At 46.1% G+C, this 22746-nt stretch overlaps 1 protein-coding gene across 2 annotated transcripts in view; it reads left to right on the top strand.

The window, feature by feature from the left end:
* Positions 1-22746, top strand: part of prkd1 (protein kinase D1) — a 187519-nt gene that overhangs the window by 152091 nt on the left and 12682 nt on the right. For both annotated transcript variants that reach the window (XM_033026982.1, XM_033026981.1), the window contains exons 9-13: positions 2161-2238; positions 4153-4432; positions 6019-6071; positions 8355-8427; positions 21023-21129. In XM_033026982.1, coding sequence (XP_032882873.1) covers positions 2161-2238; positions 4153-4432; positions 6019-6071; positions 8355-8427; positions 21023-21129 — 591 coding nt within the window. The remainder of the gene's footprint in view (positions 1-2160; positions 2239-4152; positions 4433-6018; positions 6072-8354; positions 8428-21022; positions 21130-22746) is intronic.

Below are 22746 nucleotides of genomic sequence, written 5' to 3'. Positions count from 1 at the left end.
AGTATAGCAGGGAAACAGGCCTTTCAGCCCACCGAGTCTATGCCGACCATCGACTGGCTTCTGTAAATTGTCTCTTGTGTGTAGAATTGAACTAGTATATGGGTGATCGCTGATCAGCGTGGACTCAGTGAGCCAAAGGGTCTGTTTCCATTATGTTTCTCTAAAACTAAAAAAACTAAAGCAAAAACTCCATTACACATTGGAAATAAAGAATCTATTTTATGCATTTGTAGTTCTGGATGTTGGCACTTATGAGCTGTCCTATCTTGGTGAAATATGTTTTTTTATTAAAGCATGTATTTTAAGATGTCTGTGTTTAATTGCAAAAGCAATTGTGAAGTATATCCATGACTGTCTAGTTTCAACGTGTGTTGCAACATTCTTTAATTGTACTGGTAATTAAATGCGAAAAATGCATTATAAATGCTGAAGGATGAGCTGGCTCTTGAGAGGTTCCAGAGGAGGTTTACAAGAATGATCCCAGGAATGAGTAGGTTAACCTATGATGAGCGTTTGTCGGCACTGGGCCTGTACTCGCTGGAGTTTCGAAGAATGAGGGGAACCTCATTGAAACATACAGAATAGTGCAAGGCTTGAATAGAGTGGATGTGGAGAGGATGTTTCTACTAGTGGGAGAGTCAAGGACTAGAGGTCATAGCCTCAGAATTAAAGGACGTTCTTTTAGGAAGGAGATGAGGAGACATTTGTTTTGTCAGAGGGTGGTGAATCTGTGGAATTCTTTGCCACAGAAAGCTATGGAGGTCGTCAGTAGATATTTTTAAGGCTGAGACAAATAGATTCTTGATTAGTTCAGGTATCGGAGGTTATGGGGAGAAGGCAGGAGAATGGGGTCAGGAGGGAGCCATGATTGAATGGCGAAGTAGACTTGATGGACCGAATGGCCTAATTCTACTATTTCTTATGGCCTTATGAGAATATTTCACTGTTCAGGGCGACACAGTAGCACAACTGGTAGAATCATTGCCTCACAGCTCGAGAGACCTGGGTTCGATCCTGACCTCAGGTGCTGTCTGTATGGAGTTTGCACCTTCACCCTGTGACCGCATGGGTTTCCTCCGGGTACTCCAGTTTCGTCACACATTCCAAAGATGTGCAGGTTCGTAGGTTAATTGGCCTCTGTAAATTGCCCATAGTTGTAGAGAGTGGATGCAAAAGTGAGATAACATAGAACAAGTGTGAACGGGTGATATATGGGCAGCATGAGCTCAGTGGGCTGAAGGGCCTGTTTCCATGCTATATCTCTAAAGGCAACTAAATGTTAAGAAAACATTATATTAATTGATACTTATAAATTAGATATTTTGCTTGTTTAACCCTAGCTAATACAATCCTGGAAATACAATTAAGGTATGAAATTTGGTTCAGCAAATCAATCACCATTTGCCCAAATACTTATTTTAAAATGATTTATTTGTCAATGTGATCTCTTGATATATAATGCATAGTGAAAAAAAAACTAAGATAGAAACAAGGAACTGCAAATGCTGGTTTACCAAAGGAAGACACAAAGTTCTGGAGTAACTCAGCGGGTCAGGCAGCATCTCTGGAAATCATGGATAGGTGACTTTTTGTTTTGGGACCCTTCTCCAGACCTTTCAGACAAATGAGTCTGAATCAGGGACCCAACCTGAAACGTCATCTATTGATGTTCTCCAGAGATGCTGCCTGACCCACTGTTACTCCAGCACTTTGTGTCTTTCAATGAAAAAATAAAGCTAGGTTTAAAATGGTAGGGGGTGAGGTAAGAAGAAAAACTTGTAAACGTACACGAAATAGAACAAAATCTGGATATGGGTGACCGTAAGCAAGTAAACTTTGGGAAGTGAGAGGAAAGAGAAATAGTCTGTTTTAGTTTTTTTTATTATTATATCACTCTTCCGTATGGTATTGTCCAATTTGCATCAGTCTCTTAGCATTATCCTGTCTCAAGCGATTTACCATAATATCGATAAAACCTTTTTGGGCACTTAGCATAAAATCCTCCATTACACCTCCGCCTGTGACACTGACATTTATTCATCAAGGAAGGCTTTTATTGCCGAATACCAGTACATAAACGATGCCACCATTTAAGTGTGCCATTCACTATTCTTTTAAGAATTTTATAACATTGAACTAACTGTGTGTTTTACCCTATAGAGAAAAAGGCACTATTGGAGACTAGACAGCAAATGTATCACCCTCTTTCAGAATGATACAGGAAGCAAATATTACAAGGTGAAGGTTTCGTTACTTGGTTTTCTCAGTCAGCGATTAACACTGAATAAATAATCCAAAATGATACAAGTTAAATGTCAGTGAAAAGTTCCGGTTCAACTCTTGCTCTTATTCCCTTTCATTTCCAAATCATTACCTAAAGCATTTTAAGATGGTTTAAAGACGATTATATTTAAAAATAATTACAGACACTTAATATATATTGAATTCACTGTTTTATATTGATATGTCAATTATAATAAATTGGTTATTTGTAATAAATTGTACTTTTAAAGCACAAGTAAAATAAAATAACATGATGCAGGTTCCATACTGATCCATTTTGTGAACAAAAGCAAAAGAGGATGTTCGTGATTTTTAAACAAATGATACTGTGCAAAACGTTGATGGAATGTCAATAAACAGAAATAATTACTGCAACTTTAACGAGCTGCTGTACGAAGCAATTTAAAACTGCACTGCCTAAGTACTGTACATCATAGCATAATATTGGCCTAAAAATGATTTTTAGTCAACAGGAAAACTGTAACAGGTTTAGAGTCATACAGTGTGGAAACAGGCCCTTCGGCCCAACTTGCCTACACTGACCAACATGTCCCATCTACACTATTCCCACTTGCGACCGTTTCGCCAAAAACTTGTGCTCGGCCTGCCAGGGCCTAATGGATTTCCCAGTTGACAACCATTTTAACCCCTCTTCCCATTTCCATACTGACCTTTCTGTTCTGTTCCTCCATTGCCAGAGAGGGGGCATATGCAAATTGGATGAACAACACAGCATATTTGGCTTACAATTACAATTACAATTACAATTCAATTTATTGTCATTTGGACCCCTTGAGGTCCAAACGAAATGCCGTTTCTGCAGCCATACATTACAAACAAATAGACCCAAGACACAACATAATTTACATAAACATCCATCACATTGCTGTGATGGAAGGCCAAAAAAACTTCTCTCTCCACTGCACTCTCCCCCCCGATGTCAGAGTCAAAGTCAAAGTCAAAGCCCCCGGCGGGCGATGGCGATTGTCCCGTGGCCATTAAAGCCACGCCGGGTGATGCAAGGTCGCACACCGGGTCTTGATGTTAGAGCCCCCGGCGTGCGCTCGCAGAGACCCGCCGCCATTCCAAGCCGCGCGGGGCGGTGCTGTAAGGCCCCGCTCCAGGTGCTCTTCAACCCCGCAACTCGGGCGGGAGAAGTCGCCGCTGCGGAAGCCCCGAAAAGCGGTCTCCCTCCAGGGACCCGCGGGCTCCCGGTGTTACCGTCCGCCAAACCCGCAGTTGCAGCCACTGGAACTCCGGGGGTCGGGTCGCAGCAGCGTCCACCACAGCCCCACCCGCTCTGGACTCGGCCAGCTCCGCGACGGTGAGCTTACAAACCAACATTACGAACATTGACATCTCCAACTTTAGATTAACCTACAAAGAAAGCCCCCCCCCCCCCCACCCATTCCCTCCCCCCCTCCCTATTCCCCACCTGGACTCATATCCATTTCTTCTCTACCCCCTACCCTTGCACCTCCATTCCTTCCTTTAGCTTCACAATTTTCACCTCTTTCATCCTTATCTCACATCTTTTGTCTTTTTTTCTCTGGCCTTTTTCCAACCATCTGCCCACCAAACCTCCTCCCCCCTCACCTGTATCCACCCATCACTGGGCCGGCTTTGTCCTGCCCCTCCTCCCAACCCGAAACATAACCAATCCACGTTCTCCAAGGATTCTGTTGCCTGACCCGTTGAGTTACTCCAGCACTTTGTGTCTTATTTACCTGGTGCAATTTTTGTCTCTGCTCAATCCTTGCATATACACAACTGTGAAACCAAGATAACAGCTTACTTAATTTACCATGCTGCCTATTAAGAGTGATTTGTTTTTATGTAAATAATAAGAAAATCTATTTTTAATTACAGGAAATTCCGCTATCTGAGATTTTATCTTTGGAGCCTGGGAAGAATTTCAACTTACTACCGGCTGGAGCCAATGCTCATTGCTTCGAAATTACCACGGCAAGTGTGGTCTACTTTGTTGGTGAAAATCTCACCAATTATTTAGCTACACAAAAAAGTAACAGCGTTCTCTCAGGTGGCACTGGGTTGGATGTTGCCCAGACATGGGAGGTAGCCATCCACCATGCCTTGATGCCAGTTATTCCAAAGGGTTCATCTGTGGGATCTGTGCACAGCCTACACAGTAAGTTAACTTTAGACTTTAAGACTTTTGAGATAAAACACAGAAACAGTTTAGTTTAGTTTAGAGATACAGCGTGGAAACAGGTCTTTCGATCCACCAAGTCTGTGCCGACCAGCGATCACCCCGTACACCAGTCCTGCCCTACCCACAAGGGGCAATTTACAGAAGCCAATTAACCTACAAACCTGCACGTCTTTGGTGTGTGGGAGGAAACCGGAGCACTCGGAGAAAACTCACACGATCACAGGGAGGATGTGCAAACTCCGTACAGACAGCACCCGTGGTCAGCATCGAACCTGGGTCCCTGGTGCTGTAATACACCTGTCCCACCTAGACGATTTTTTAGTTGACTACAGGCGCCTAGGCAGTCGCCACATGGTCATCGGGGTGTCGCCTGTATGGTCATGACTAGCCTCCTCAGTCGCCCAAAGAATCGTAGGGCTTTTCTGGTCGCCGCTGGATTTTGAAATGTTCAAAACTTTTTGGCGACAGTTGGCTTGACGCCAATGAGCGTAGCTTGACTTCTCCTGACATAGATACTGTCGTAGGTTGTCGTCAGGGTGACGTAGGTTGTCGCTGGTGCTGACTTCGGTGAATTCCATTGCCGACTACCTACGTCAATCTACATCAACTGGTGACAGGTACCGGCGACTGAATTGTCGTAAGTTGTCTTCAGTTGTCGCTGACAGGATCGTACCTTGTCGTAGCTTGTCGCGGGTGGATGTAGGTTGTCGTAGGTGTAGTCGTAGGTGGACATCCTAATGGGTGCCGGTTGTCGATAGCTTGCCGTAGCTTGACGTTGACTAGGTGGTAGGTTATTGCAGACATTGTCGTAGACATTGTCATTAGAGGCCAGTCGCTGATTTTTCGGCGACCTGCTACGACTATGACAGTCGCTGAAAAAAATTGCCTAAGTTGGACAGGCAACTCTACTGCTGCGCCATCCCTTTTAGAAATCTATTGTTATTGAAACACACTAGCCTGCCTGAAAGACTCCAGCCTCTAAAAATAATCATTAATGTTGGGTATAACTAATTGTTACAGTTGCATTTTAAAACTAGGTTTAAAACACTAGTTCACTTCTACTTTTGTCCCATATGTCAGTGGAAGAAGCTGACCTCTGTATAACATTTGGAAATTATTAGGAAATTATTGCAGTTCAGTTTAGTTTATTGTCATGGTACCAAGGTACAGTGAAAAGCTTTGGTTGCATGCTAACCAGTCAGCAGAAAGACAATATATGATTACAATGGAGCCATTCACAGTGTACATATACATGATCAAGGGAATACTGTGAATAATGTTCGATCAAAGATAGTCCGTGGACTAGTTGCGGTGGGATGGTTCAGTTACCTGATAACAGCTGGGAAGAAACTGTCCCTGCAGATACTGGAATCCAAAATCTAAAACACTTAACAAACTCAGGCAGCAACTGTGGAGAGAGTGAGACAAAGCTAATGTTGATTAGATGTTTGTTCCTCCACAGATGCTTTGTGGCATGTTGATTATATCCTCCGTTTTTGATTAATCTATGGCAATAAACACACGTTCAAATTTGTAACCTCAGTTTTATTCTCTTTTGTCAGGAGATGTGTCTATCAGTATCTCCGTTTCAAACAGCCAGATCCAGGAGAATGTGGTGAGTTGCATTGGCGGAAGAGAAAGACCTTTCCCAGTTCACAAACTAATTTGTGTCGCTAAATTATTAGACATCAGATGGTTTAATTTATTTGCTGTGCTAATTATTTTGTTTGTCTACCCTTTAAAAAAAGACAATTTAAGAAGGACTGCAAGGGTCTCTCGTAGAATAATGAAAGTGCAACTGGAGCATTGGTCAAATCCATTCATGCATTATATGATTATTGACCACTCAAAACCTGCAACCTTTCAGCCCCATCTCTTCTGCACTGAACATTCAAAATGTGAGACTCTGTGCGTTTACCCAATCTATTCCTCTCATGATTGTATACATCTCTATAAGATCATCCCTCATTCTTGAAATTCTGCTGTCAAGACCAGGTCATTAATTGTCGGCAAGACAGCACTGTTTTCAGTATTGAGCCCTGGAAACTATCTCTGACCATGATAATAATAATAATAATAAATTGAATTTATATAGCGCTTTTCAGGGACTCAAAGTCGCTTTACAAGGCAAGGCAAAAAAACAAAAACAAAAACAAAAACAAAAACAAAAACAAAACAAAACAAAAATGAGCAACAATTCAAGCACAGATGAAAAGGGAGGGGGACGTGGGGCTAAGGATAGGCAGAGGTGAAGAGATGGGTCTTGAGGCGGGACTGGAAGATGGTGAGGGACTCAGAATTGCGGATCAGTTGGGGGAGGGAGTTCCAGAGCCTGGGAGCTGCCCTGGAGAAGGCTCGGTCCCCAAAACTGCGGAGGTTGGATTTGTGGATGGAGAGGAGACCGGCTGATGTGGATCTGAGGGACCGTGAGGGTTGGTAGGGGGAGAGGAGGTCAGTGAGATATGGGGGAGCCAGATGGTGGAGGGCTTTGTAGGTGAGGACCAGGATTTTGTAGGTGATCCGGTGGGAGATGGGAAGCCAGTGAAGTTGTTTGAGGACTGGAGTGATGTGGTGCCAGGATTTGGTGTGGGTGATGAGTCGGGCGGCTGCGTTCTGGACGTTCTGAAGTATGATGAATAGATACTTCATAGTGTCATTAGTTCATACATTTGAAGAGCAAAATTAGGGCATTCGGCTCATTCAGTCTTGGCCTCCACAGCCATCTGTGGTAATGAATTCCACAGATTCACCACCCTCTAACTAAAGAAATTCCTCTTCATTACCTTTCTAAAGGTACAACCTTTTATTCTGAGGCCTCTGGTCCTGGACTCTCCCACTAGTGGAAACATCTTCTCCACATCCACTCTATCCAGGCCTTGCACTATTCAAAAACTTTCATTGAGGTCCCCACCCCTTCACCCTTCTAAGCTCCAGCGAATACAGGCCCAGTGCCTTCAGAAGTTAACCCATTCATTCCTGGGATCATTCTCGTAAACCTCCTCTGGACCCTCCCCATGCCAGCACATCCTTCCTCAGATGTGGGGCACAAAACTGCTCACCATACTCCGAATGCGATCTGACCAAATCTGTGAAAGTCCCTAAATACTGTAATCCGTGTTAGATATGAATAAAATATGACAGCAATATATGGGGCATGAATAGAACATAGAACAGTATAGCACAGTTTAGCCCACAATGCCTGTGCTGAACATGATGCCAAGTTAAACTGATTTCATTTGCCTGTAGTTTACTGGACATTATCCTGTGCTACACATTATTCCCTTTATCATGTATCTCTACACTGTGGATAACTCGAATGTAATCATATATAGTCTTTCCGCTGACTGGTTAGCACGTAACAAAATCTTTTCACTGTACCTCGGTACACCTGACAATAAACTAAACTCCTCCTTGCACTTCCATGTGCCTATCTAAAAGCCTCTTTGACGCCACTATTATATCGGCCCTCACCACCCTCTGTGTAAAAAAATGATCTGCACATATCCGTTAAACTTCCCCCCTCCCATCTTATAGGTATGCCCTCTAGTGATGGACATTTCCACCCTGGGGAATAAAGGTTCCGAGTGTCTATCCTATGTATGCCTCTCATAATTTTTGTCAGCGCCTTAGTTGGCGACTATTTGCATACTTTGGGTATGCAAACAAAGAATTTCACTATGACTTGTCATATGTGACAATAAAGTATTCCATTCAGTTCCATTCCATACATTTTATATACTTCTATCAAATCTCCTCTCAACCTCTGACATTCCAGAGAATATTTGGCCTTTAAAGATTAAATGCAGTCTGTACTTTAGAAGTGGTTTTAATTTTGGAAACGTTTTAAAATGACTCCATTTGTGAACCAAGATTGAGTAACTTGCCTTTCTCCCCACAGGATATCAGTACAGTTTATCAAATATTTCCAGATGAAGTACTGGGCTCAGGACAATTTGGAATAGTATATGGAGGTAAGAACACCTGTGGTATAAAATGTCCAAATCAACATAACTTAGCAGCAACCATCATTGTTTAAACATTTGCTTCATGTGTTCAGATCCATCACTGATTTCCTGGCAACTGGTAATCAGGCTCCACCTTCAATCTGGGCTAAATCCTAACACCTCCCCCCCCCCCCCCCCCCCCCCCCCCCCCCTGCCCACCCCTTCCCCAGCCCCCCCCCTCCCCTCCCCTCCCCCAGGCCCCCCCAATGTGGCGCCTAGCCTAAGTGAGGTGGCCGATCTCTACCTAATTGGGACTTCCGCGCCAATCGGCGGGCCACGTTTGCTGCCTGGAACTCTGGCCTGACCAGAGCCGGCAGATCGGTTTTCATAGCTGACTTCTGTGGCCGAGTTTGTGGGCCGGTATCTCGCAGGCTTGGCTTTATCAATGCATTCCATTTTCAATCTTTCGTCATGTCTGCATTTTACTGAACGTAAAATATAGTTTAGTTTAGAGATACAGCGCAGACACATGCCCTTTGGTTCACCGAGTCCGCACCGACCAGCGATCCCTGCACATTAACACTATCCTACACACACTAGGGACAATTTACACTTATACCATGTCAATTAACCTACAAACCTGTACACATTTGGGTGTGGGAGGATACTGAAGAGCTACGAGAAAACCTACGCTGTCATGGGGAGAACGTACAAACTCCGTAGAGACAGCACCTGTAGTCGGCATCAAACCCGGGTCTCTAGCGATTCAAGCGCTGTAAAGCAGCAACTCTACCAATGCACCACCGTGCCACCCTAGTTGCGAAAGCTTTTCTCGCTGAATTTGTCTGAGGCCAAAAATAATGTCCTTTTCAACAGCATTGACCCAAGATTACAATATATTCCATGATCAAACGGTTAAATTTCATTGCAATTTGTTTTGTCCTGCACATACATGCAGTACCCACTTATCCACATTGCTGGCAAGATGGATTCAACAAGCACAAATTGTAATTTTCAGTTTATAATGCTTAACAGGGCGACACAGTGGTACAGCGGTAGAGTTGCTGCCTTACAGCACCAGAAACCCGGGTTTGATCCTGACTACGGGTGCTGTCTGTACGGAGTTTGCACATTCTCCCTGTGACCATGTGGGTTTTCTCTGGGTGCTTCGGTTTCCTCCCACACTCCTAAGACGTACAGGTTTGAAGGTTAATTATCTTTGGTAAAGATTGTAAATTGTCCCTCGTGTGTAGGATAGTGCTAGCGTACGGGGTGATCGCTGAAAGGCGTACACTCGGTGGGCCGAAGGGCCTGTTTCCACGCTGAATCTCTAAAGTAAACTAAACTAACTGGGAGCATTTTATAAATGAGAGTTTATGGTCTGTAAAAATGGGGAGAAATTAGAACTGCAAAGTGGATGTTTATCCTGGGCATTGACTTGATGAACCAGTGCTGTTTGTGTGAGGAACTTGTCAATGGTGCCAAATAATCCAAGCAATGTGGGAGAAAAGGCTTTGCAGTTGCCTGTGACATATAACTGAATGATTCCCCCATCACACGTGATGGGCAGATGGCATTGCATAGATTACACATATTGAAATTTTTACTGGAAGTATCAGTTATATTTAAAGTAAATTTATTTAAATGCTATAATTAACTACAGCACAAGTTTCTGCTGTTCTGTATCTGGTTATAACCTGCCAATTAATTGATCAATCTTGCTGATTTTGATAATTGATTTTGATATATTTGATATTCGAGAACCAGAGTTCAAAGGCTTAAGGTAAGGGGGAGAAAGATTTAATAGGAAGCTGATGGGTAACTCTTTCACACAAAAGCTGGTGGGTGTTTAGAACGAGCTGCTGGAGGAGGTGGTTGAGGTATTATCGCAACGTTCAAGAAACATTTAGCCATATACATTTAGCCATATACATGGATAAGCCAGGTTTAGAGGAATACTAGATCAAGTGCAGACCCGTTGGGTCTGCTCCCCCAACGCAGCCCGGGAGGCGTGGGGGATAGAGAGGGAGCGGGGGGGGGGGCAGAGAGGGAGGGGGATAGAGGGGGGTTTAAGGGGTGGGGGGGGGCGCGTCGTCACAGGGGAGGGCTGGCAAGGGCTGACGTCACTTGCAGGGCGAGCAAGAAGACAGCGGGTGGGGGTTTTCAAAGTCATCTGAGATTTTTGAACATTTTCATTAATAACTGGAGAAATAAGCATGAATTTTTCAGATAAGGCAATTTTAAACTCCAGAGGGAAAATCTATACCGGAATATGTAAAAATTTTACCGTTAGCGCGTCGTTTTTTCGAGAAGATGGGATTATACACAAACAAACACACACATGAACAAACACACACACGAACAAACACACACACATCCAAGATCAGACTTTTAATAGGTACTAGACTAAGTGGGACCCGTTGGGTCCCAGCATCACACAGGAGGGCTGGTCATCCAACGCAATATTCCACCTCTCCACCAATTCTAATATTGGTGGCCAGTTGGGGGGGGGGCTTTCTGGAGCGCTAGTATGGGTGTTGTGGGCTGAAGGGACTGGTTTCCAGAGGGCTAGTATGCAAATTGTGCGCCAAATGGATTCTTGGGCTGGCGTCTCAGTCAATCAAGCCTGTTGTGCTGGCAACTCACTCACTCACGGCTGATGGGCTGGTAGTTGACTCACGGCTAATCCTTGAAATTCTATTTCAAGCAGGGTATAAGGCCACCAAATTCAAGTGCAGTTTCTTACCACTTCTAGCAGGGTGCAAGGCCACCAAATTCAAGTGCAGTTTCATACCATTTGAAGTAGGGTGTGTAAAGACGAGTCAAAGCGCACTATGTCTTCACTACTGTTTTATTACTAATCACACTACTCATACACATTACTGCCCTAGCTGTCCGTGGTCTGTCACCGGGGCTAGAGAGCGATCTAGAGGTGGGGAGGTTACAATTATACTGGTGATATGGGGAGTGGTTAGTAGTGGTGAGGTCACTATGTTAAAGGAACATGCACTAGTCTACATCCTTCCCCTTGGAAACAAAGCAGTACAGCAGTGACAGGGCGACCACGACTCATACGCTACAAGCAGTTAAACACACACACAGTCAGGCAACAGTTAAACAAATTCCCCGTAACGTACAGGCGGCTTGACCAACCACCCGGAGCGGGTACGCAACTCGTCCTCCCCCTCCTCCGCAGGAACAACAGGAACAGGAGCAGGAGCGGGAGCGGGAGCGGGCGAACGAGCCGGAGATCGGGCAGGAGAGGGATGGAGCGGAGACCGGGGAGGGGAAACCGGCACAAAGGCGGGCAAACGAACAGGCGAGGGCGGACTGGCAGCAGGGGAGCGGGGCACAAAGAGCTGAGAGGGCAGAGTTCTGGGCATGCGAGGAGCGGTAGGCAGAGAGGAAGAAATTGGGGGGGCAAAAGGGGCAGCAGGAGGCGGAGCGGGCTCATTGACCAGCCGCAAATGCTGGCGGGATCGGCGGTAGATGGTACCCTCGTGGTCGACGAGGTAAGAGCGCGGCGAGCCGGCAGAGCTGACGACAACCGCCAGTCGGTAGTGTCCGGAGGGGGACTGCATCCGGTCGACCTGACCAGGGAACAGACGCGGAAGGGGACGGCAGGACTTGTCGTGGGAGCGTTTTTGTATTTCTTGCTTTTGGGCAATGCGCTCCTGGACGGCAGCATGGCGGAGGACAGAAGGCACCAGGGACCGCTGGGACACAGGGATCGGAGGGCGCGTGGTGCGGGACATGAGCCGCTGAGCAGGCGAGCCCAGGGCAGGGTCTTGGGAAATGTTGCGGAGGTTGAGGAGGGCCAGGTAAAAATCCTACCGGGAAAGTCTGCAGTGCTCCAGCAGCTCCTTGGCACTGCGGACGGCGCGCTCAGCAAGGCCGTTGTCTGCGGGTACTCGGGGCTGCTGGTGAAGTGACGAAAGTTCCAGGTGGCAGCGAAATCGCGGAACTCCGCACTTGAAAACTGGCTACCGTTGTCCGACTGCAAACTCGCAGGGGAGCCAAAGGTTGCGAAGTGGCGGCGCAGCTTCCCAATGACAGCAGCAGATGTGAGGGAGGTCAGCTGGTCCACCTCGAACCAGCTGGAGTAGGAGTCCACAAGGACCAGGAAGTGCTTGCCACGCCACTCGAAGATGTCAGTGGCGACTGCCATCCATGGCAGATCGGGGGCAGGCTGTTGCAGAAGCGGCTGCCGTTGCTGATGGGGAGAGAGGCTATTGCAGGTGGAGCAGGCGGAGACTCTCACCCGGATGTCCGGGGCCATGCCGGGCCATTAGAACTGGCTCTGGGCCTGGGACAGAGTGGCCTCGGCCCCGGGATGGCCGCTGTGGGCGGTTTGAAAGTAGTGGTCCCGCAGCGCAGCAGGCACCACAACCTTGTGGCCCTTCACCACCACTCCGTCGTGCAGCACAAGCTCATCCCGGACCAGGAAGTAGGGCACGGCACCGGCCGGCAAGGATGAGCGACGGTCAGGCCAACCACGCCGGATGACGTCGGCAAGCTGTTGCAGGGCAGGATCTTTGGCAGTGTGCTGGACCAGGGACTGCATCTGCTGTGAAGGCACAATATTAACGTTTAACACCATCAGGTCAGACGATTCGTACGGGTGTCGGGTTGTGGACGTCAGCGGTGCGCGGGACAGCGTGTCGGCCACGAACATGTCCTTGCCCTTGCGGTACACGACCCGAAACGTGAAGCACTGGAGCTGCAGCATCATTCGCTGCAAGCGGGATGAGGCGACGTGGATCGGTTTATTCAGGATCGTGACCAGCGGCTGGTGATCGGTTTCGATAGTGAAGGTGTTGCCCAGGATGTAATCCTTAAACTTCGAGCAGGCAAACACCACGGCGAAGAGCTCTTTCTCGATCTGAGCATAACGCTGCTCAGCGGGGGTCATGGTGCGAGAAGCGTAGGAGACAGGCAGCTGCAGGCCATCGTAGAGCTGCAGGCAGGCGGCACCAAGACCGAACTTCGAGGCGTCGCAGGTGAGGACAATTGGCCGCTGCAAGTCGAAGAACTTGAGAGTGGGGGTACTAACCAGCCTGGACTTCAGGATGTCAAACACCATCTGGTGCTTCGGGAACCAAGCCCAGGCAGTGTCCTTTTTGATCAGCTCCCTCAGGGGCGCACTCAGCTCGCTGAGGTCGGGAATGAACTTCCCCAGGTAATTCACCATGCCCAGAAAGCGCTGCAGGCTGGGCACGTCGGCGGGTGCAGACATCCCAGAGACCGCAGCCGTCTTCTGCGGGTCAGGCTTCAGCCCCTCAGCTGTGAAGACGTGGCCCACGTACGTGACCTCTGGGACGCGGAAACGGCACTTCTTAGGGTTAAGCTTAAGGTTGATCTCACGAGACCTGTCCAGGACTTGGCGGAGGTGGAGGTCGTGCTCTGCGACGTCCTTCCCGTATACCAGGATGTCGTCGACTATGATAGCACACGGCAGACCGGCAAACAGCTGCTCCATGGTGCGCTGGAAGACCTCGCTGGCAGAATTGATCCCGAATGGCATGCGAAGGAAACGGAACCTGCCGAAGGGTGTGCTGAAGGTGGTCAGGTATGAGGAACGTTCATCCAGCGGTATCTGCCAGAAAGAGCTCTTGGCATCGAGGACTGAGAAGACAGTGGCCGGGCCAACCTGTGCAGCGACGTCCTCCACCGTCCGCATGGGGTAGTGCGGGCGCTTGATGGCAAGGTTCAGGTCCTTGGGGTTTATACAAATGCGAAGCTCACTCTTATCCTTCTTTGCAGCAACAACCATGGTGGAGACCCACCGGGTGGGATCACTCACCTCCTTGAGGATGCCCACGGCCACCATGTGGCGCAGAGTCGACTCTACCTTGTCCTTCATAGCAAAGGAGATGCGGTGTGGTGGGCGGATCACAGGCTCGACACCTGGGTCGACAACGATCTTGTAATTGCAGGGCAGCTTGCCCAGCTCGTCGTCGAAACGATCAGGGTACTCACACAGGGGGTCCAGGAGGGTCCGCACCTGGTGGATATCGCGGTGAAAGGAGACCAAACCGAGGTCCTGGCACGCACGGGCGCCCAACAGCGTGATGTTCTCAGTGTCCAGCAGATAAAAAGTGAGGGGCCGAGAGGCCTTCAAAACCTTGCAGATAAGAGTTGCCTTCCCGACTGGTACGAGCACACCTCCCCCATAGGCATGTAGATGGGAGTTGTCGGGAGTGACCTTCTCACCAGACCTTATCTTTTTAAAGAGGCTCACTGACATAACATTGGCCACCGCCCCCGTGTCGATTTTCGCTGGGAAGGTCGACCCATTCACAGTAACACGCACCGAGGGATCCGTTATCAGCGCAGGTGCACCCAACAGTGAAAAAATGCTTGATTCATCATGGGAGGAACTGGTATCAGAATCAGGGAGTTCGTCCGACTGGTACTGTGAACCGAGCGCGCTATCAGCCTCCGCAAGGTTGTTTAGCATTCTCCTGGGAGCAGGAACAGGCTTCCCACGGGAGCGACATGCGGCAGAAAAATGATTTAACTTTTTGCAGAAATTACAAGTCTTCCCCAGCGCGGGGCAAACATTAAACTGATGGGATGCAAAGTTGCCGTTGGGGCAATGATGCGGGCTGCCCCTCGAGGGGGCAGGGGAACCACGCTGGCGCGGCGGGCCATCGATCCGCCGGCGGCCAGCAACAATGGCAACGTTAATGTCCTGAGCTGCAGGCGATACCACGGAGGCGACAGCCGCCGCCATGCGAGAGGCGTGCAGAGCCTCGGTCAAAGTCAGATCGGGCTTCCTTAGAAGTTCAGCCCGCAGTTTCTCGTCCTGGAGACCGAACACCAGGACATCCCGGGTCATTTGATCGGGGGTCAGCGCGTCCAGGTGGCAACGCCGTGCCAGATGCCGTAGCGCGGCAATGTAGGTGTCAATGTGCTCACCGGGGCTCTGGCGCCTAGTGAAAAACTTAAATCGCTCTAGAATGCAGTTGGTGGGAATGTCGCACAGACCGGTGAACTTAGCCAAAAGACATACCGGGTCCCGAGCATCCTCACCAGCAGTGTATTCAAACGACTCCGATCGTTCCAGGGCCTCCAGGCCAGCCAAGTTGAGGAGCAGGTCTGACTGCGTCGCGGGGTGGCATCAGGATGGGCAATCGCAATGTAGTGCTCAAAGTCGCATCGGAAGACAGCCCACCGATGGGCAATGTCGGAGTCGAAAACCAGCATATCAGGCTTGCGACAAGAGTTGGCCATGGTAAGGATACGGGAGAGAAACAATGAAGGGTAGGGAACTGGGCGAAAAGTAAATAAAACCCGATAAACAGGAGGCGCAAGGTACTACTATGACACCATGTAAAGACGAGTCAATGCGCACTATGTCTTCACTACTGTTTTATTACTAATCACACTACTCGTACACATTACTGCCCTAGCTGTCTGTGGTCTGTCACCGGAGCTAGAGAGCGATCTAGAGGTGGGGAGGTTACAATTATACTGGTGATATGGGGAGTGGTCAGTAGTGGTGAGGTCACTATGTTAAAGGAACATGCACTAGTCTACAGGGTGCAAAGCCACTAAAGACAGCGAGTCGTGACCTCTCCCTCCTCCATCTTGCAGAGACTGAGCCACACCCACATTTCCGGATTTTATAACCCCTCCCCCCCCCCCACCGGAAAAGGTGTGGCTTTCATGGAGTGATTGACAGGAGAGAGATTCTCAACATTTAAAAAAAAACTAATAACACTTTTATTTTTCATTGATGGGAAGAATTCTCTGCACCTGCTCAGCGGAGGGGGACTAAGTAAGATTGCCAAAAATCACAGCCGTAAGTGGTAGCGTTTTATCTAAAATCAATATACAGTGCAAACAGGAAGTAAGTGCATTTACAGTAGTGCCTTTTAACTTCAAGCCAAAGCACCCAAGCCACCATTTGCAGTATGTAGTGCATTTCAACTTCATGCCACCATTTGCAGTAAGTGGTGCCTTTCAACCAAGCCAATGCACCCAAGCCACCATTTGCAGTAAGTAATGCCTTTTAACTTCAAGCCATTGCATCCAAGCCACCATTTGCAATAAGTGGTGTCTTTCAACTTCAAGCCACACCCAAGCCATCATTTGCAGTTAGTGCCTTTCAACTTCAAAGGTCCCAAGCCACCATTTGCAGTAAGTGGTGTCTTTCAACTTCAAGCCACACCCAAGCCACCATTTGCAGTAAGTAGTGTCTTTCAACTTCATGCCACCATTTGCAGTAAGTGGTGTCTTTCAACTTCATGCCACCATTTGCAGTAAGTGGTGTCTTTCAACTTCATGCCACCATTTGCAGTAAGTAGCGCCTTTGAACTTCAAGCCAATGCACCCTAACCCCCCATTTGCAGTAAGTAGTGCCTTTCAACTTCAAGCCACACCCAAGCCATCATTTGCAGGAAGTAGTGCCTTTCAACTTCAAGTCAAAGCTCCCAAGGCACCATTTGCAGTAAGTAGTGCCTTTCAACTTCAAGCCAAAGCAACCAATCCACCATTTGCAGTAAGTAGTGCCTTTCAACTTCATGCCACCATTTGCAGTAAGTGGTATCTTTCAACTTCAAGCCATACCCAAGCCACCATTTGCAGTAAGTAGTGCCTTTCAACTTCATGCCACACCCAAGCCACCATTTGCAGTAAGTAGTGCCTTTCAACTTCAAGCCAAAGCAACCAAGCCACCATTTGCAGTAATAGTGCCTTTCAACTTCAAGCCAAAACTCCCAAGCCACCATTTGCAGTAAGTAGTGCCTTTCAACTTCAAGCCAAAGCAACCAATCCACCATTTGCAGTAAGTGCTGTCTTTCAACCTCATGCCACCATTTGCAGTAAGTAGTGCCTTTCAACTTCATGCCACCATTTGCAGTAAGTGGTGTCTTTCAACTTCAAGCTACACCCAAGCCACACCCAAGCCACCATTTGCAGTAAGTAGTGCCTTTCAACTTCAAGCCAAAGCTCCCAAAGGAGGGAGGGGGAGGGGGGCTTTCTGGAGCGCTAGTATGAACCATTTTAGAACCAATAGACATTTTTTTTGCAAGCTTTAGAACCAATAGTCTTTTTTTTTGCAAGCTTTAGAACCAATAGACATTTTTTGCAAGCTTTAGAACCAATAGACATTTTTTTCCAAGCTTTAGAACCAATAGATATTTTTTGCAAGCATTTTAGAACCAATAGACATTTTTTTGCAAGCTTTAGAACCAACAGAGACACTTTTTGCAAGCTTTAGAACCAATAGACATTTTTTGCAAGCTTTAGAACCAATAGTCATTTTTTTTTGCAAGCTTTAGAACCAATAGTCATTTTTTTGCAAGCTTTAGAACCAATAGACATTTTTTGCAAGCTTTAGAACCAATAGTCATTTTCTTGCAAGCTTTAGAACCAATAGACATTTTTTTCCAAGCTTTAGAACCAATAGACATTTTTTGCAAGCTTTAGAACCAATAGACATTTTTTACAAGCATTTTAGGACCAATAGACATTTTTTTGCAAGCTTTAGAACCAATAGAGCCACTTTTTGCAAGCTTTAGAACCAATAGAGACACTTTTTGCAAGCTTTAGAACAAATAGAGACACTTTTTGCAAGCTTTAGAACCAATAGACATTTTTTTGCAAGCTTTAGAACCAATGGACATTTTTTTGCCAGCTTTAGAACCAATAGACATATTTTTGCAAGCTTAGAACCAATAGAGACATTTTTTTGCAAGCTTTAGAACCAATAGACATTTTTTTGCAAGCTTTAGAACCAATAGACATTTTTTTGGCAAGCTTTAGAACCAATAGACATTTTTTTGCAAGCTTTTGAACCAATAGACATTTTTTTGCAAGCTTTAGAAGCAATAGACACTTTTTTGTAAGCTTTAGAACCAATAGAGATTTTTTGCAAGCTTTAGAACCAACAGAGACATATTTTGCAAGCTTTAGAACCAATAGACATTTTTTGAAAGCTTTAGAACCAATAGACATTTTTTTGCAAGCTTTAGAACCAATAGACATTTTTTTGGCAAGCTTTAGAACCAATAGACATTTTCTTGCAAGCTTTTGAACCAATAGACATTTTTTTGCAAGCTTTAGAACCAATGGACATTTTTTTGCCAGCTTTAGAACCAATAGACATATTTTTGCAAGCTTAGAACCAATAGAGACATTTTTTTGCAAGCTTAGAACCAATAGAGACATTTTTTGCAAGCTTTGGAACCAATAGACATTTTTTGCAAGCTTTAGAACCAATAGAGCCACTTTTTGCAAGCTTTAGAACCAATAGAGCCACTTTTTGCAAGCTTTAGAACCAATAGAGACACTTTTTGCAAGCTTTAGAACAAATAGAGACACTTTTTGCAAGCTTTAGAACCAATAGACATTTTTTTGCAAGCTTTAGAACCAATGGACATTTTTTTGCCAGCTTTAGAACCAATAGACATATTTTTGCAAGCTTAGAACCAATAGAGACATTTTTTTGCAAGCTTTAGAACCAATAGACATGTTTTTGCAAGCTTTAGAACCAATAGACATTTTTTTGGCAAGCTTTAGAACCAATAGACATTTTTTTGCAAGCTTTTGAACCAATAGACATTTTTTTGCAAGCTTTAGAAGCAATAGACACTTTTTTGTAAGCTTTAGAACCAATAGAGATTTTTTGCAAGCTTTAGAACCAACAGAGACATATTTTGCAAGCTTTAGAACCAATAGACATTTTTTGAAAGCTTTAGAACCAATAGACATTTTTTTGCAAGCTTTAGAACCAATAGACATTTTTTTGGCAAGCTTTAGAACCAATAGACATTTTCTTGCAAGCTTTTGAACCAATAGACATTTTTTTGCAAGCTTTAGAAGCAATAGACACTTTTTTGTAAGCTTTAGAACCAATAGACATTTTTTGCAAGCTTTAGAACCAATAGAGACACTTTTTGCAAGCTTTAGAACCAATAGACATTTTTTGAAAGCTTTAGAACCAATAGACATTTTTTTGCAAGCTTTAGAACCAATAGACACATTCTGCAAGCATTTTAGAACCACTAAGGGCACTTACATTTGAGTAGACATGTGTTCAGTGTTATTCACAGCTCAGAGAAACATGACCCTCTGCCTTCCTCCATCTTGAAGAGACTGTGTGGCACACCACTTCCTGGTTTTATAGTCCCTCCCCCCTGCCGCCAGCGGGGGCAGCAGAGAGAATGGGGAATTTTGTAAAAACATTAATATCTCTGTCATTTTTAATCGACGGGAAAAATCCTCGGCACACATGTGGCGGAGGGGGGCTCTGAGCAAGGTGGCCAAAAATGATGGCCGTAGGTGGCGGCGTTCTCTCGGAAATCGCAGCACAGATGGCCAAAACCGGTCAAGAACAGACTTTTAGTAATATATAGATAGATAGATAGAATGGATCAAATCCAGGCAGGTGGGACTAGTGTAGATGGGACATGTTGGTCAGTGTGGGCAAGTTAGGCCGAAGGGCCTGTTTCCACTCTGAATTACTTTATGACTGTTTAGGCAGAGTAATTTTGGGAAAAAATATCTAATTTTAGATCTTGATTATTGAAATTGAAATTGAAAGCCACAAAAATCAGATGGATATTCACATTTTATTTCAACTTACCAATTGCACCATGTAGAATCTGTAGATATATAATTACAGATATTGTCCTTACCCTCTTCAGCTAGTTTAGTTTAGTTTATTATTGTCAACAGTGAAAAGCTTTTTAGTTGCGTGCTATCCAGTCAGCAAAAGACTATACATGATTAGACATAATCATCACTATACAAAAGACCATACATGATGAAGAGCGACTCAGCAGTGAGGGGGTGGGTGTGGGTGGGGTGGATGTGGGCGACGAGTACAAAGAGGGTCCATTGGGACTCTAAAGAGTACTTTTGTAATATTGTCGGCGCAGATACGTGGCGCCTCTGCATACTTTGTGTATTGTATGGAAAAACAAAGAATCTTACCCGACCTGGGTATATGCAAATAAAGTACGGTATAATTAATCATTGCAATGATTACAATCAAGCTGTCCACAGTGCAGAGATAAAGGGAATAATGTGATCATGAGTGCTTTTTTCCCTTCTCAATTCCATTGAAGAAGAGGCAACAGTAACCATTTTCTTTCATGCATGCAGCAATTAGTACATTTCTTGTTCTGTCAGGCATCCAATATCCATTGTAGGTTGGCACAGGGGTAGAGCTGCTGCCACATAGTGCCAGAGACCCGGGTTCGATCCCAACCTCGGGTGCCGTCTGTGCGGAGTTTGTACATCCACCTCTGACCGTGTGGGCTTCCATCGGGTGTTCTGTTTCCTCCCACATTCCAACGATGTACTGGTTTGTAAGTTAATTGGCTATTGTAAATTGCCCCGAGTGTGCAGGATGCAGAAGTGGTATAACATTGAACATTGAATGGGTGAACGATGGATGGCGTGGACTCGATGGGCCAAAGGGCCTGTTTGCACGCTGTATCTCTCAATTAAACTAAACACTTGGACAAGTAATAAGCCAACTACTGAATTCTAACTGCAGAGAGCTGGAGGGGATAGCAAATGGAATTTGTTAGTATCAATATCACAGGAAGACACCGTGCTACCACAGTGTCCAGGACTAAACCTTGAATCCTTTTTGTTTGTATGTTAGGTAAGCATCGCAAGACAGGCAAAGACGTTGCCATCAAAGTGATTGACAAACTACGCTTTCCGACAAAGCAAGAAAGTCAGCTACGGAATGAAGTCGCCATTTTGCAGGTAAATAGGGCAGGAATCCTGACTATCGATATCCTGACTACCTGACTGTGGAATTCATTGCCACAGATGGCTGCGGAGGTCAAGTCAATGGATATTTTTTAAGGCAGACATTGACTGATTCTTGATTAGTAAGGGTGTCAGGAGTTAAGGGATGAAGGCAGGAGAATGGGGTTGAGAGGGAGAGAGTGATCAGTCATGAAAGTTAATGTGATGGGCCGAATGGCCTAATTCTTCTCCTATACCTTATGAACTATCAATTCAAGGACACAACTCCGTATTGGGAAGACAGCTAGTCAGCTGTCATATCATTTTACCTTTGAAAGCCTTGACAAAATCTGGCCCCCAAGTGATGAAATTCATCTGTTTTTATTGGACCTTGTTTATTCTAAAATATAGAAGTACAGCCAGCACAAGAACAGGCTTTTCGGCCTGTGCTGAACATGATGCCAAGACCATCTCTATCTACCAGCGCATAACCCATAACCCTACATATCCATGTGCCTATCCAAAATTCTCTTTAATGCCACTATCACATCTGCCTAAAGCACCAACATTGGCAGCACATTCCAGGCACTCACCACCCTTTGTGTAAAAAAAAGTTTCCCTGTGCCTCTGCTTCAAACTTTGCCCCTCTCACCCTAAAACTATGCCCTCTGGTATTTGAGGTGAATTGTGAAGCTAGAGGAAGGAAGGAAGGTAGGTGGAGGAGGAGGGGAGAAATAGGTGCAAGTCCAGGTCGGGGATAGGGGAGGGGGCTTGTTAGTACAGTAAACCCTCGTTATTACGGACCTCTTCATAGTGAATTTCGGTTATAGCGGACGGTCCCACCAACGTTCACCGCCAGGTCAGTCTGATGTCACCATCCCCCAGCCCGCACCGCCACTCTGCCGCTTCCAGGCCACGCCTACCTACGCCACTGCCGACCCTCACCTGCACTTCGGCCGCCTGCGGGCCACGACCATCGACTCCGCTGGTCCTCGCCTCTCCCCAAGCTCAGGCCGTCAACTCAGCTGGATTCCAGGCCCAGTTCCAGCGGGGGTCTGAAGAAAAGTCTCGACCTGAAACATCAGCTATCCATATTCTCCAGAGATGTTGCCTGACCTGCTGAGTTACTCCAGCACTTTGTGTCCTTTGCGTGCTAACTGGCATCTGCAGTTCTTTGTTTCTACTAATTAGTTTCCCTTACTCGGTTTTAGCAGACAATCGGCAAAACAGGTACCATTACCCCTAGTCTGGTCCGTTATAATGAGGGTTCACTGTTGTTTGTGTGTCTGCAGTTTTGTGGCAGGTGTTTGTTTTGGCCCACACACCACAGGGTCCTGCTGATTCCACAGGGCCTGATCTTTTTGGATTAGGTACCTTTGGGCAGCTAGTTTGCATGGGCAAATCTGAAAAAGGCAAACCCTACTTGCCTCAGGCTACATGCTCTAGCCTAAGCTTTTAAATTAATATTCCTATGTAACTTAGATATCACCGTGCTCCTTTCTATCACAAACATTTCATGGAGAAAGAAATTTAAAATATAAGGGTGGCACGGCAGTAGATTTGCTGCCACACAGCGCCAGAGACCCGGGCTCGATCCTGACGACGGATGTGCTGTATGTACGGAGTTTGTAC

The sequence above is a fragment of the Amblyraja radiata genome, chromosome 9, assembly GCF_010909765.2.
Source record: "Amblyraja radiata isolate CabotCenter1 chromosome 9, sAmbRad1.1.pri, whole genome shotgun sequence".
Classification (NCBI taxonomy): Eukaryota; Metazoa; Chordata; class Chondrichthyes; order Rajiformes; family Rajidae; genus Amblyraja; species Amblyraja radiata.
The sequence above is the reverse complement of the archived record's forward strand: the minus strand, read 5'-3'. Positions and strand labels throughout refer to the sequence as shown.